Here is a 15,186-nt window from a genome sequence, read left to right as displayed (position 1 = left end):
ATCACCACGGCGCTCAGACTGCGGTAGGACTGGCCTGCGCTCAGACGCGGTACGACTCTCAGACCACGTTGTGGGCAGGCATGTAGATAGATAAATAAAACACAGAATTTGATTGGAGCGGGTCTGGGGTGGAGTTTATTGAAGAATCATTTGCTGGAATTTCAAGGCTTTCTTTCTCCAGGAAAGGCGATGCTTTGCGACCTGTGGGCTCGTTGCTTCCGGCTTCGTGTGAACCAGGTTTCTCGAGTACGCGTACTGGCCTCCAGTCACAGGAACTATCAAAAACAAGTAAGAATATAAGAGGTGATACCTCGGTAGACGTTTGCATCTCTAATACTGTTTCGAATGCCGATGGTAAGTCTTATGATGGGACTCGCGCCGGCACGTCCGCCGCCTACGCTCGGAAATCTTGGTTGAGGATCGATGCGTCGCCGACATCTTTTCCAATCTGGCGCCGCTATCATCTCTTGCCACCACGGTCCCGTCTCAGTGCGGAATCTCTTCAACGAAGCCGATCTTCGAGGAAGAAAGACTGTCGACGCCGCCCACATGGGTAGAGCAAGCCACGCAGGCGTGTTTACTTCTGGAAATCTGGTCGCCGACGCGAAATACCCTGGGCACATAGATGTGGCGTATGCATTGTGCGCCCTCGCTGACTCATTCGGCAGCTCCGACGAGCTCCTTCGGCGGCACCGACGAAATGCCTCTGCCAGTGTTCATTCCCTGGTCATTCGACTACATGCAGCACCTCTCTCGCCCTTTACAGCTGCACTGACGGTCATGATCAACGCCCCATCTGGCCGAGCCATGGATTGAAGAGAAGACAATTTTCAAACTTACAGGTCTTAACAGTCGTAATAGGTCGATTTCTTCTCTTGTTACTACCTCTCCGTGTCGAAACTGGGCCGCCGTGTCCCCACTTATATCCCGGCCGACATGACCGGCCAAACAGCTTCGGCCGAACCTGTGTGGGGCCATATCCGGAGCTCTCATACCGGAAGTTACGTCTCGCGCTGTAATCTTAATTATGTGTTTTTTTTTGTTTTCATCGGTCTCGCCAGTCAAGTTTGGGCTTCCGTCACTTTTGTGGTGGGCAAATGTGAGGTGCTTCGCTCGGAGGACTCCAGTCACGTAATGATCCCTTTTGTATTTTTTATAAAGATGGAATTATCGCTGCCTCCTCGTAGAGAGCTCGGCGGCAGCTCGCTGTTATATAGGTGCTCATACGCACCTGACACATACAATGTAGGGGCTCTAATAGGTGCCCTAATAGGACCCTGACAGCAAACAAGCACATTGAGAGATGGATTTGTTGGCACAAGCATTGGAACTCCTGGTATGTAAAGTGGCACCATCTCCCATGTCTGTGTAGCTCGGAACGAAAGCTGGCAAGACGGTCTGCACTGCTTTACCGACCTTGCAGCTCGAGCCTTGGAACTCCCACCCTATCCTACTCTCTCCTCGCACGGTCTCAAGCGGTCGGTCCGCTGTAGTTGATCTGGACCGAGTCCCTGCCAACGTTGGACGGGTAGCACACGGCGTTGTTGGTGCCGCGCGGCGTCATGAACCACTTCTCCGAGCCCTCGATTGTCGGCTGGTTGCCGCTGGCGTCGATCGCCGAGGCGCCGGTGAAGGAAAATGTGCTGAAGGGAGCAAGGCCGCGCGGGCTGCCGCTGGCGTTCTCCTGGATCCACTCGGCCGTCCGGCCGCACAGGGAGGAGCCGGCGGGCGCGTCAAGGGGGACGGTGACGTGCTGGCCTGTGGAGCGGTTCTCCATGTATCTGATAAAATCAGCGCCAACAAGCCACTGTATGAGTGATGCGACTCGGTACTCACGCGTAGCCGGAGGTGGTGTTGTAGGCCTTGACTTGCACGAAGACGGTGTCGCCGGGGCGAACTAGCGCTGTTGTGAGCCGGATTCGCGTTGTTGCTGGATTAGAGGTAGATTTCACTTACCGAGAGGGTCATTCATAAGCCAAGAATCGTTGGGGTAGAACTCGTACCAGAATCCATAAGTGAGGCGGTTGTCTTGCAACTTCATTCTCCGAGTTAGCATTGGCCTACTTGCATACGCTCCTTACATACCCTAGCATAGGTTCCGGCTTGAAGAATCGCCTGGCAGTTGGCGGTGGCTCCGTCAATACCAACCCACTGATAGTTGTAGAGCGGCTGCTCCGAGTACTGGGATGACAGCGGCGAGGCCGTCGGGACTACCCAGGTCGCGGACACGTCCCGGAAGTCGCTGCCGTAGAGGACCTGGCCGCACCAGTTGTTCGAGATGTAGTCTCTCTTGGCAAGGGTTCTGTCGACGGGCTGCTTGGCGACCAAAGCGGTGACGACGGGCGCTAGAAGCCACAGGCTTAGTGCCTTGAAGAGCATTTTCAAGGTTAATGAAGAAGTAGGCCACTCGAGGTCCTGGTAGAATGTGGTGATGAAGGTGTTGTAGAGTCACCATTGTCAATTGGGTTTCCTAAATTTATAGCTTTTTCCTTTAATAGAAACTCTCATATTTACATCTGCTATAGCCAGCAGCCGACAAATGAGGGTTTGCAAACTCCTTCCTCTTTAGACAAGGAGACTTTTCCTAGTCGGATTCAGAGAGGGCTAGGCACGACTGCCAAGTCGGTAAGGTCTAGCAAAGACACCGATTCTGTTACAAATACACTTGAACCCTTGCTTATTCCGTTTAGTTTGATAGAGAGACACAGAGCTTATCTCGAGTGCTCCTAGCTCACAGCTCCTAGGGAGAGGTGTGCCAGCCAGGTTGAATAGTTCGGACGAGACTCCAGCGTGTACCGGTCGGGGGTAGCTTATCAACCGCCGTGGTAACCTGTTTTACCTAACTAGCTTGCATTTTTGCCTGCACGCTTACGATCTTATGCCGAATCAAGAAAGTCAAAAACTGCCATGTGTATGTAATACGTGATGAGTTGCTAAATCGGGGAAGTCGCAGCCGTTCAAGTTACATTGATGCCTTTGAAGGACCAAATATCAGGGTCCGTGGCGGAGGCGCTAGATGCGTCACATTGACAGGATTGTGGGGGATCCTCGACGGCGGGCATGAAGTTTCACGACGACTGGCAGGCAAGAGTGACATCTCGATGCCAACCAAAGGTTCCTTCTTTCTCGCTTGCCATTCTTTATCTCTTGGCGCATGTTTCCGGCGCTGGCAACAGGCGGGCCCGCTGGCCATCTCCGCAAGTGAGCGCCACTCGACTCTCCGACGGATCGTCAACGTCGCAATTTTAGGTACGTATAAGAAAAGCGAGACATGTCATGTGGTTTCGCATTGGTGCTGTCTATAAGTTTTCGCGACCAATTAGTTAGTTACAAGCAGCGTGCGCGACTAATCATGTACTGGCCCAAGTAGTCACGCAGCTGTAGCCTGCCTGGGTACCTGGTACTGGTAGGGCCGTGCACTTCGCCGGATTAAAGAAAAAATCCGCATATTAATAAACAACCGTCTCCATGCATGATGTATTACGGAGTGTCCCATCATTTTATAGTTCTTGCGTCGGCCCCCAACGGTATCGCTGCTATTAAGAGTGGGCGGGGGCTATTATGACAGGATCATGCTCACAGTAACTCTCCCTTGCATCGTAAACATGCCGACAATTTTCCTATTAGCTGGAAGAAAGCCTTTGTTTTTTGAAATTCATGTGAGGGCAGGCCGGTTGATTTGGGCTAGACATCCCACAATGCATGAGATTGTCTGTGTTGCAATTGTGTCCGGCGATGTTGCACCGGTTTTCGGAACCACTGTAAAAGTAACTGGCACAAGCTCCTTCGATCCCCAGCGCCCACGGCCATTTTGATGCTGGAAAAGAGTAGTAGGAGCAACACTTCCCATCACCTGCAGCATAGTGGCCATGAAGTTTTGATGAATGATGTGCGCGCAACTCCCCAATTCAACCCCGAGTTGGGGAGGGTGTTGTGTGCTGGTCTCGGCTCACCTTGCTTGCTATACTAGGCCTTCCCCTCGTCCTCGCGAACTAACCTATCATCTTACTTGAGCAACGCGAGATGCTGGCTCCTGATTACTTGAAATGTCAAGACGGCAAGTGCTCGTTTCGCAGACAGCAGTACATGTGTCTCCGAGGTTTCTTGTATGCACCAAGGGAAGGCTTCATTGTGTGGGGTAGGTGACAGCCGAGGCAGGCAGTGGCTATGACCCTTTACCCCAGGTTTAACAGTTGGGTGACAAAGGAAATGAAATGTGCATGTCGGTAGTGCTGCGAAATGCCCCTTGTGTTTTCGAAATCTAAAAGACAAAATGTCTATATATATCAATTGTCTCTCCGCATTGGAGCGGGCAGCGTGTCAGTCATGCAGCGACTGCCGGACCGCTCACACTGAACCAACATCAATATGGGCTCGCCGAAAGAGGCGTCAGAGCACGTCGATGGAAGCCAGTCGCTGGACATTCCAGCGACGTCTCGCCAACATGGGAACAAGCGATGGCCGACCATCCAGCAGATGATGGACATGCTGGCATCTCTGTTCAACACCGATCGCGCCATTCTCGTTCCCATGCCCACAGCTGATCCTCGAGGTACACCAGCCTACCCATCCCGCATACAAACAATAACAGTGATTTTGCGAGTAACTAAAACCAACGCGACTTAACCTAGATCCCCTCAATCTCCCCGGCTGGCGCAAGGTCACCGCCATCGCCGCCATCTGCTGCTTCGGCGCCATGGCCGCCGCCGCCGAGCTCATCCTCGGCGCTATGCTCCCCGTCTTCGTCTTCCTCTACGCCGGGCTCGACCCCAAGCTGCTCACCAAGGTCCACCTGCCCGCCGGCACCAACTCCCTCACCCTGCTCGCCGCCTTCCCCGGCCCGCCCATCTGGCACATCTACCTGCTCGGCTCCGCGCCCATCCTTGTCATCGGCGTCGCCAACTTCTTCCTCGTCCCGCTCGCCGTCGCCGCCGGCCGCCGCACCGTCCTTTTGACTACTGGCGCCGTCGCCATCGCTGGCTGCGTGGGCTCCGGATTCAGCACCTCCTTCGGCGTGCACCTGGCCTGCAGGTGCATCCAGGCCCTGGGCGCAGGCACTGTCGAGAGCCTGATCCCGTTTATACTACAGGATATAGTGTTCCAGCACCAGCGCAACGCGGCGGTCAGCGTCGTCTTCGCGACGCAGGGGCTGATCATCGCGGTGCTGGGCATCGCGTCGCCGTACGTCATCGGGCACGCGAGCTGGCGTGTGCTCTACTTTGCGACCGCCGGCGCGGGGCTGGTCTTTTGGGTGGCCATCTTCATCTTCCTTCCGGAGACTAAATTTGCGCGCTCCGAGGAGGAGCAGCGCGGGTGCCCGGCGAGCCCGCTCCCGCCGGGCCGGAACCGCCCCGCGATGCATGGCCGGCCGCGGCGCTGGGCGGACGACCTCAGGCTGGTGACGGGACGGCCGGAGTGGCGGAGCGGGGTGGACGCCGTGTGGGACTCGCTGCGGACCTTCTTCTACCCGCACCTGTTTTTTATTACCATGCTCAACTCGGCGGTCATCGCGCTCGCGGTGGCGGCGGGATACACGGCGGCGCCGCAGCTGCTGGCTGAGCCGTGGGCCTGGCCGTTCTACCACCTCGGCTTCTGCCTGTTCCCCGTCATCCTGGCGGCCTGCGCGTCCTTTGTGCTGTCCGGCTGGGGTGCCGATCTCGTGGCCAACTGGGTGGCCGGCAGGAAGGGCACCCGCACGCCCGAGGTGCAGCTACTAAACCTCATCTTTCCCTGTCTGGTGGGATTGGTCGGCTGCATCTTGTTTGGAGTGTCCGGTGACAACCCAGAAAAGTATCATTGGATCATATTCCTGATGGGCCTCGCGTGCATCACCTTCTCGTTCCTCGCCACCAACACCATTGGCATCGTGTACGTGCTAGAGTCGAATCCGCAGCTTGCGGGCCCCTCGCTGGTGAATATTGCTTCTTTTCGCTGTCTTCTTGCGTTTGCGCTTTCATTTCGCGTCTCTGAATGGGTGGCGGATTTTGGATATCTTAAGACCTTTATCATATACGCGTGTATTCTAGGCGCATTCACCTTGTTCATTCCAATTGTCTATATCTGGGGTGCCAAGTGGCGACAGCGATTTCCAAGTTAGGGACACCTGCGCGACGATACCGGCCTACCATGGCTGGCTGGCTCTCACATCGCAACTACTCTTCAAGAGGATGGGACGCGAATTGCTTTGCAGATACGAAGCCATATACACTGCATGCATGCATACTATAGGCAATATTTCCTGCACAGTCGGAGCTCCACGGACCGCGCTGTTACACTGCCACGTCAAAATCCTGCAGCGCGACACATAACTGCGGCTGGCTAGTGTGGCGGTTCCAGACAAAGTGTTATGGAGACTTGAGCAACTGTTGTAAAAGATTACAAAGAAACTAAGAGAAAAGTCCATCCAGGTCATTAGTGAAATATCCCATCAAGTACTTGAACTATATTGGGTCATGTCAACTCATATACTACGTTATGTAGTTGGAGTATAAGTGCGACACGGTCCTGGCATTCCGGGTAGCAAGTTCTACCACCTGCAGGTGGGTGTGGCAGGTGTAAGCAGTATGCAATATTGATTGCAATTATACAGTGCCAAGTAACTTGGGGTTATTGTGGCTGGCGAAGATGCAAACATGACCAATCTATGACCACGCCGCTCAAGCAACTTGTAGATAAGAAAGGCGATCGACCATCGCCGCTGAACCTCGCACGTTGAGTACATGACACACCGTCGCGCGGCTATTTTGAGTCAAACCAGCGCCAACCTCGACTTTTCAACTTTCAACTTTGTTGCGTTTTTTTCCAACATTGCAGATATGGACCAGATCAATAAGAAGCTGACCACGAGTCTCACCGACTACTCGGCTGCCCCTCGTCAACACAGCGGCCCATATGCCCCGAACCTGGACATTGACGCCCTCGTTGTCGGCGCTGGATTCGGTAAGCCATACCCACCCTGCAGTGGACTCTATCTAATCGAATCCTCTGTATCCAAATAGCCGGTGTGTTTTTGCTCAAGACTCTCCGCGACGCGGGTCTCAACACAGTCGTCTTCGAGGCCGGCAACGACATTGGCGGAACCTGGCGCTGGAACTGCTACCCTGGAGCCGGTGTCGACTCCGAGGTGCCCGTGTACGAGTTCTCCTGGCCGGAAGTCTACAAGACTTGGAACTGGACGACCAACTATCCCGATTATAACGAGCTGCGCCAGTACTTTGACCATGTCGACAAGGTGGTGGGTATTAAAAAGGACTGTTCCTTCAACACCGTGGTTGTCGGGGCGCACTTTGAGACGGGACCGGGCAAGTGGATCGTCCGGACGGCCGACGGCCGCACAACACGGGCCAAGTTCCTAGTCTTGGCTACTGGATTTGTGAGTACCTTTTATTAACGCATAGAGGTCGCGGAAACGGACCAAACCCGCTAACATTGCCAGGCCTCCAAGCGGTACGTCCCGGAATGGCCCGGCATCGACAAGTTCAAGGGCACCATCCACCACTCCTCCTTCTGGCCGGACGAGGATGCCATCGACGTGCGCGGCAAGCGCTGCGCCATCATCGGCACCGGCGCCTCCGGCGTGCAGATGACCCAGGCCTGGGGGCCCGTTGCCGGCGACCTCAAGGTCTTCCAGCGCACGCCCAACCTCACCCTGCCCATGCGCAAGCGGCCGCTCACCGCCGTCGAGCAGGACGCCAGCAAGCGGCACTACCGGGACCTCTTCAGCAGCCGCGAGAAAAATTTCGGGGGGTTCTTTTACGACATGATTGACCGCGGAGCGCTGGAGGACTCGCCGGAGCAGCGCGAGGCTGTCTTTGAGGGGCTGTGGGCGGACGGAGGCTTCCGCTTCTGGCTGGGCACGTACAGGGACGTCTTCCTGAATGCGGAGGCAAACAAGGAGGCGTATAAGTTTTGGGTCAAGAAGACTCGGGAGAGGGTTGCAGATCCGAAGGTGAGGGAGCTGCTGGCACCGTCGGAGATGCCTCACTATTTCGGCGTCAAGCGGCCTTGTCTCGAGGACACGTACTGCGAGCAGTTCAACCGCGACTCTGTTCACCTAGTGGACATCAAGAACAATCCGATCAGGGAGTTCACCGAGACCGGCATCACTCTCAAGGACGGGACTTATCACGAATTGGACGTGATTGCACTGGCGACAGGATTTGTGAGTTCTCCTCTCCCGCTCGTCCCATCCACATCAGCCTTATTTCTGTTGAACAAGCTAATACCGCGGCCCTACATAGGACATCGTCACCGGCACCATGACGCAGCTCGGCCTGCAAAGCATCGACGGGGGCGAGCTGGAGAAGGAGTGGGCATCCGGCGCCAAGTCGTACCTCGGCATGACCGTCAGCGGCTACCCCAACATGTTCTACGTGTACGGTGCCCAGGCGCCGACACTCCTGTGCAATGGCCCAACCTCGGCGGAGCTGCAGGGCCGGTGGATCGCCGAGGCCATCGCCAAGATGCAAGCGACCGGCGTCAAGTACATGAACCCCAAGGCCGAGGCCGCCGGTAGCTGGCGTCGGCGCACCGCGGAGGTCTGCGGCAAGTCGCTCTTCCCGACGACCAAGTCGACATACATGGGGGGCAGCATCCCGGGTAAGGTTTTCGAGCCCATGTGCTTCGTGGGCGGCACCGATGTCTACGCAAAGGAGATTCGCAAGGCGCTACATGACATGGAGGGTGGGTTTGATCTGGCTAAGGACAACGGTAGCAAGAGCATGTTATGATCGGTGCCTGCATAGCGTATTTCCAAAGGTGCTTGCTTCATCACGAGAAAAAAGTGAAAGTATAGTACCACAAAAATGCACCACATCCTCCCGTCATCACCTGCTACGAAGAGCCACTTTTAGAATCGTGAAACTCCTTGACCCAGGCCTTGACAAACGCCACCTCCTGGTCGTGCACGTCGACAATCTGCTTCGGCGGGTACCCCGGCTTGTACTGGCTCGCCGGCACGTCGTCCTCGTCCCAGTGGTGCGTCGCCGGGTCGATCAGGATGAAGGGCTGCTCCGTGGTGCTCTGGCGGTCCGCGTTCTCGCCGATGCGGTGCGGCGTCGCGGCGCGCCACGGGTCCTGCTTCCCGTCGATGACGGCCACCCGCGGGTACGAGAAGTTGACGCCGCCCAACTTGTTGATCGAGTCCACGTTGGGCGGGCCGGCCACGCCAAAGGACTGCTGGCACCCGCCCGCCGCGTAGTCGAGCGTCACGGCGCGGGAGAGGATGCCGCGCGTACTGGCCGGGACGCCGGATCCGGAGATGAAGAAGCCCCATCTGTTTACATCAGTAAGCCGGGTACAATCTCGAGAAAGAATGAGTGATAATGACATACTGGGTGCATGTCTGGTAGTACCAGCTGCCGCCGTCGCTGAGCTGCGCGCTTCGTTGCTGTACCTGAGCTGCTCGCAGTCGCTTCTGGTTGGAGCGCCCCTGCAGGCCGACGTAGTTGAGCAGCGTCGTCGCGCTGCCCTTGTCTAGCCCGGCGTCCTGCACCAGCTGCTCCGCCGTCGCCCGGCTGCGCTCCAGCCCCGGGTACGCCAGCTGCCCCGACGTGATGGTCGCGCAGTACCTGTCGAGCGTCGTGTCGCTCCCGCCCTGAACCCAGCTCTCGTCCTGCATCGCCGACGACGGATGCGCAATACTCGACCCAAAGTCCGCGTCGCTGACCGAAGAGCTGGACCCAAACAAACCCTTAATCGTGCCGGACTTGCTGCTGTCGCTGCTGAACAGCGCCGTGTCCACCACGTACGTCATGTTGGCCATGGTCGGCCCGCAGTCGCCCGGTGCGAACAGCCGCGCCGCCTCGTTGTACTCCCAGTAGTCGTACACGGCCCTCGTCACCCCCGAGGACGAGATGGCGCCCCAGAACGCGTCCGGGTGTAGCTTCCTCGCGATCGCCGCGAACGCGCCCGCGTACGACCCGCCGTAGATGATCCACGGCGTGCTCGCCGACGTGAGGTTCTGGTCCTCCAGCCCCGGAAACTGCGCGTGCTGCGCAAAGTAGGCGGCGTCGGCTACGGCCTGCTCAGTGGTGAGGAAGCGGTAGTTGCTGCCGGACAGGTCCGACACGGGGAAGCTGCTGCCGTAGTAGCGGTGCTCGAGCACGAGCAGGAGGCCGGAGGTGGCGCGGGCAAGGAGCGCGCCGACGCTGTCGCTGAGCAGCGGCTTGCGGTACTCGGCGGTGACTTCGCCGGCGGCGATGACGATAACAGGGCCACCGGGCTTGTAGTAGGATGGTTCCAGGAAGTACCGGAGCGGGAAGAAGTCGTCCGAGTGAGGCTCGTACTGGGTCTCGTTGTGGAAGTGGTCGACGGGCACGGAGACGTTCAACTCTTGGATGCTGCTAGACAAGGCTACCTGGCCATATTTGAGTCTGAGGCTTTCTGGGAGGCTTGGGACCCCGTTTGGCTTGATGGCGGTGGCGGATTGGGCGATGGCTAGGACGATGGTGGCTGCATAGCCAAGCCGGCAACTCCACATGATCGCGATAGGGGCGGTTGCGACAACCGAAGTATTACACGATATTCAACGGACGTGTATAGAAGATGGAAGGGAATGAGGGATATTCCCGTGGATTAATATAGCCGTCCAGCAGTCCGATGATGCAATACCAGACACGGGGCCGCAGCGGCTTTTCCGTTCTAGTTGCCTATTTAGGAAGGTGGCCAACTCCTGGTTGGTTCCATCCAAGGCTTCCCGGAGGGGGCCAACAAAAGATTAGAGAGATGCGTACGTAAGTAATACTACGCTTAACAAGTGTCACAGGAGCTTCTGGTTATAAAGCTAGGTAAGATGCCAACTGTAAACTTGCAGATCGTATTCTTGTACTTCCAGAAAAGGAAAGTGACTTTGGGCAAGACTCCGAGTGTGAGATAATGCAATCAGGTAGAAAGCGCAGCTTGCGCCCGACACGGGCAGGCGCTTTATTATGCGAAAAACCTGCGACGCTGCCATGCCCGGCGGCACTGCCGGCCAGACCAAGCCGTACTAAATACAGGGTATTTTCACAAGCCACGAGTTCCACAGCGAGCGCTGTTGTCCAGTGACAGTCACTCTTGCCTTGGAGATTGTAGACATGGGATGAAATAATGTAGATGGTCCAACTGGTACCTACTGGATGTTAGCAAGCACCTGACAGCACAGAAGCAGTCACGTGCCTACATTGCAGACACCACAAGCCGGCCCGACCCGACAGTCGTGTTAGTTTGGCGGTATGCTCCACTGATCACTGATACCGGCATTGTGTACAGCTCACTCACCTGTCAAAGGAGTCACAGATGACTTTACTGTTGTTTAATGCGGCTGATGCTTTGCGTGGAGCAATGTGAATGAACTATTTCAAATCTTGGTTGTGTGATTAGGGTCTGCTAATAGTCTTGCAGTATTCACAGACATGGGAGGACAAAACTTGCCTCGAAGCTTTCTGGTCGTGTGTAAGTAGTCTCTGATAACATGACTCTGTCTGCCACGCTTTTAGTCAACTGTGATCAAGGAGATCGTTGGGAGATGCCTTCTCATGCAGGCTTTACATGCCATTTCAGCTTTCAGCTTTGAGACAAATCTCGAGTTTGCCTGCAAGGGAGCGATGGATGTTTTACAGCATTCTACACATTTTGCTCCGAAATAAGAATTCGGAGCTGTTTCTCTAGCACATAACAAGCTATTTGCTATGTATGCCATCGGAAGATGTAGTATAACTGGTATAGGAAACCCAAGAGTTGTGCCGTGGCTCGACTGGGAGAAAAGAGGAGAAGATGCTTTGTCCGGAATACTTACTTCGAGCGGCTACCCGAGTGTTGATGAGAAGAAATCAGACGTAGTAGACGGTAGCTCTTTTCCGTTCAAGTATCCGACTACTCGAATGAGATCGAAGAAGATATGTAGACATTTGAATACTCTAATTCACGCGTCATGGTCATAACAGTGTCGTCGAGCCGAGCACGGGGACGCGATGGGACGCGATAGAAAAAGCCCGTCAGGAATGCCTCACCGTACGCAACAATTTCTGCAGCGGCAACTGTGTCTGACACGCTGCTACTGGTAGTGCAACGCTTTATCCCGCGGCGCAAATAAGCCGGTCTCTACGGAGTTACGAAAAATGACTTACATGCAGGTCTCGGGTATTGGAGAGCAGAGACGATCCAGACAACTGTCGGTTAGACAGTTTCGCTGAGACACAGATGGTTCGCCGTTCTCATCTCCCCTGCTTATGCAGTGGACATGCAGTACTGCTGGCGAATCTGACGCACGAGTTGGAGCGTGTCTCGGGTTGTTGTCACGGACGACTGATTGCTAGCCGGGCTACGAATTACAACCTTGACAACATTCTGTTTCAGATAAACCAGTCTATGATGCTTTAGACTAAGGACTAAAAAAGCTACCTAATTCATTCTATCTGTGTTCAACATCATTCTGTCTGTTTCTTGAACGGCTCAATAGAGGAAATGGGGAGATGCAAGGTTGTGGCGTGAGCCATACAAAGATGACTTTGCTGTTTCTCCAAGCGCATACGAAAAACTGAAAATGACTCTTTTCGAACAGTGCGGTATGAGAAACTCATCCAACTTTCTTTAGTACAATTTTGCTCGTAAAGGCGATGACTTCATCATAACGTGACGACTCGAGCATTTCCTAGGTGTGTTAATTGTGAGGGCGGACCTCTTTCACCGAAACCTCCAACCTACAATGTGTTGGGCGCTGACCTCGCACCAGAATATCCACTACACACCTGAATATTCTCGCCGGTCGCATCACCGTGGTATTCTCCTATCGAAACATGTAGATGACGCAAAAGTCTCAGTTGAAATGTCAAGCTAGCTAGCCATACGGAGGTCCTTCAACCCACCACATCATCGCATGATCGGGATTTATGAATCAAAGCAAGCACTAGTCTTGGACATGTTCGACACAAAGTACACTCTGCAATTTTCCCATCGCTGGAAAAGGTTAGACGAGTATTCTCGTCACCAAAAACCGTGAGATTGCATGACTACGAAAGGCAGGGTGGAATACCGTCTCGGGTGAACATCATGGACTACATGCAGAGCTGGAGCGTCTGCTTTGATGGCGAGAAAGTGACGTGGCGCTCAGTGAACCAAAGCCCCCTACAGAGACCCCAACAAAGCAGAGCAGGGAAGGGTCAATATCTTGTCTATGGGGTATATTCACAAGGCTCGCAGGACGTGTGGTGCTCTGGAGGACGTGTGCTCTGGAAGTATAAATATGCTCTTCCCCGCCTCGACAAATTGACATCTGCTAGACTTGGACCTACTTCTCAGCAGAGTCAACTATACACGTTTCAGATTTCTTCATCACAATGCAGCTTCTCAACGTGCTCTTCTTGGCCGTGGCCTCGTCCGCTTCTGCCACTCCCGTCGCCGCAGAGGGGGCCAGCGACCCTCAAGTTGATGGTACCGGCGTGAGCATTGCTTATTACCATTTTCAATACACCTGGTCTCCCAGTTCTATTACTCACAACTTCTTGTATAATTGCATAGGTTATCTTCTACGAGCATATTCACTATCGCGGCTTCTCCTACGAAATTCCTAGCACTGGTCGATGCTGGCCACTTCCAGAAAATCTGTAAGCATGGCCACACTTTTCAACTGCCCCTAAAAGAGAACTATTACTAAAGGCAACCAAAAGGCGCCAAGAGGTATCCTCTGTTCTGTTCCGGTCCGGCGGAGTTAGCTGCGCGCTCTACAGGCAAGTTGCGACAATGTTACCGCCCGAGTAAGCAACAACGCCCACTGACGGTCGAATACCACAGAAACACCTTTTGCTTTCCCCCGGTGCTATATGCAGGTCTTCAGGGGTCGGTTAGCGATCTCCACAATCTCGGACTCGGTGATGAGGTTGGATCCGTTTACTGTGCCCTCTACCAAGACGACCTGTAGAAGGCTGGTGTCTAGCGCCAAGAAACCGATATGCCTCGAGTAGGTTTTCCCCTGGGATGCAGGGTTTTCCTACGCTATTATGCGAATGCAGAGGTTTTTGGACCTAGACACGCCATATTCTGGCTCATAATAACATCAACCAGTCGAGTCCTCCAATGAATTACAGTGTGACTCCCCCATTTCGGTTTACCCTTGCGTCGCGCAAGCTCGTGAATGGTCGGTGATTGAGAGACAAGCGTCGCTAAAACTCCGAATAATGTTCTCTGTTATAAATCTTGAGCATGGTTTGTGTTAGCGATGATTATGCTTAACGCCTCTGGCAAGGCACCCATAGCGGCCTCCATCGGCAGGCTCTTTATAATTCGCAACTGGAATAACTAGAATGCGCGCAGTTGGATGCTCAGCATTCATACATGGCCACGATGGCCTTGAAATCCTCATCTTCCAACAGTTCTTCGGCCGTTGGGCGATTTTCTGGCAAGCATGTAAACACTTTTGAGAAAATGGAGTCGACCAACTTCCGCTCGACATTGCTCGCGTCGAGACGCGAACGCTTGGTCATTTCCTCAAGAGTAACCAGGGTAGCTGGTGCTCGCGTTTGGGCGTACCAAGACTCGTCGGGCGTACCACCTGCATCATACCTGCCAGCCCCTTGCAGAGGTAGAGGACCTAGCTTCTGCACCAGGTTGGATGATGCTGTGGTTTTGCTCTGCCGCGAAAGGGGACGAAACTCAGGTAGAGCTCTGCGAAGAGGCACATGTAACTTGTCGCTAGCAAAGCTAAGACCAGCGCCGTGGAATCCCTCAGGGGCACAGAAAATGGCAGGCGACTGCCACCTGCACTTGACCGGTGTCCCAGGTTTAACTGCCAAACCAAAGTCGGCAAGGAAATGCCGCCTCGCAGCAAGTCTTTGTTCACCTGCATTGGTTTGACAAGCTCTCCCCTTTTCCAAGTCTGCACCCGCAGTGGCATCCTTCGAGGTGACCAAAGTCTCGATAGGCCATTTCTGGTTTGTACTCGGCAATGTCGCCCATGTCCCACAGCACGCTCCCACTATGCACATCTACTGTATGTGCAGACGTCGTTAGCTGCTCAGCATCCCTGCCAAGGAAGGAATTCAAGCAAGACCTGCTTACCACGATGCATGATAATAGCGTCATGGAGAGACTTACGGCCAAGAGTAATTGTTTTGCAACACTCATCCTCGTTTTCACCGGCAGTTTTCTCAAGCATTGGTGTAGGCCCGGACCTCGAATAGGAAATACCATTACCAGGTGTGTGCCTTTCAC

At 54.6% G+C, this 15,186-nt stretch overlaps 6 protein-coding genes across 6 annotated transcripts; 3 read left to right on the top strand and 3 right to left on the bottom strand.

Annotated features, from left to right (window-relative positions):
- Positions 1-1,471: 1,471 nt before the first annotated feature.
- On the bottom strand, positions 1,472-2,379 carry ISF_09036 (Concanavalin A-like lectin/glucanase; the record flags this gene model as incomplete). Its single annotated transcript, XM_018852639.1, has 4 exons — positions 1,472-1,781; positions 1,837-1,897; positions 1,957-2,035; positions 2,086-2,379. 4 exons carry the CDS (start codon positions 2,377-2,379, stop codon positions 1,472-1,474), a joined length of 744 nt encoding a protein of 247 aa, XP_018700164.1.
- A 1,989-nt stretch (positions 2,380-4,368) lies between these two features.
- Positions 4,369-6,097, top strand: ISF_09035 (Major facilitator superfamily domain, general substrate transporter; the record flags this gene model as incomplete). Its single annotated transcript, XM_018852638.1, has 2 exons — positions 4,369-4,552; positions 4,632-6,097. 2 exons carry the CDS (start codon positions 4,369-4,371, stop codon positions 6,095-6,097), a joined length of 1,650 nt encoding a protein of 549 aa, XP_018700163.1.
- Positions 6,098-6,719: 622 nt separating this feature from the next.
- On the top strand, positions 6,720-8,729 carry ISF_09034 (Flavin monooxygenase-like protein; the record flags this gene model as incomplete). Its single annotated transcript, XM_018852637.1, has 4 exons — positions 6,720-6,939; positions 6,999-7,372; positions 7,436-8,161; positions 8,241-8,729. 4 exons carry the CDS (start codon positions 6,720-6,722, stop codon positions 8,727-8,729), a joined length of 1,809 nt encoding a protein of 602 aa, XP_018700162.1.
- A 103-nt stretch (positions 8,730-8,832) lies between these two features.
- On the bottom strand, positions 8,833-10,480 carry ISF_09033 (serine carboxypeptidase S28; the record flags this gene model as incomplete). The annotated part of the gene is made up of 2 exons (XM_018852636.1): positions 8,833-9,274; positions 9,333-10,480. The coding sequence occupies 2 exons, from the start codon at positions 10,478-10,480 to the stop codon at positions 8,833-8,835; spliced, it is 1,590 nt and encodes a 529-aa protein (XP_018700161.1).
- A 2,836-nt stretch (positions 10,481-13,316) lies between these two features.
- ISF_09032 (hypothetical protein) lies at positions 13,317-13,897 on the top strand (the record flags this gene model as incomplete). Its single annotated transcript, XM_018852635.1, has 3 exons — positions 13,317-13,418; positions 13,498-13,583; positions 13,636-13,897. The coding sequence occupies 3 exons, from the start codon at positions 13,317-13,319 to the stop codon at positions 13,895-13,897; spliced, it is 450 nt and encodes a 149-aa protein (XP_018700160.1).
- A 400-nt stretch (positions 13,898-14,297) lies between these two features.
- On the bottom strand, positions 14,298-15,130 carry ISF_09031 (Protein kinase-like domain protein; the record flags this gene model as incomplete). Its single annotated transcript, XM_018852634.1, has 2 exons — positions 14,298-14,950; positions 15,070-15,130. The coding sequence occupies 2 exons, from the start codon at positions 15,128-15,130 to the stop codon at positions 14,298-14,300; spliced, it is 714 nt and encodes a 237-aa protein (XP_018700159.1).
- Between the last annotated feature and the right edge of the window lie 56 nt (positions 15,131-15,186).

The sequence above is a fragment of the Cordyceps fumosorosea genome, assembly GCF_001636725.1.
Source record: "Cordyceps fumosorosea ARSEF 2679 chromosome Unknown scaffold_40, whole genome shotgun sequence".
NCBI lineage: Eukaryota > Fungi > Ascomycota > Sordariomycetes > Hypocreales > Cordycipitaceae > Cordyceps > Cordyceps fumosorosea.
This window is presented reverse-complemented; position numbering and strand designations above follow the sequence as displayed.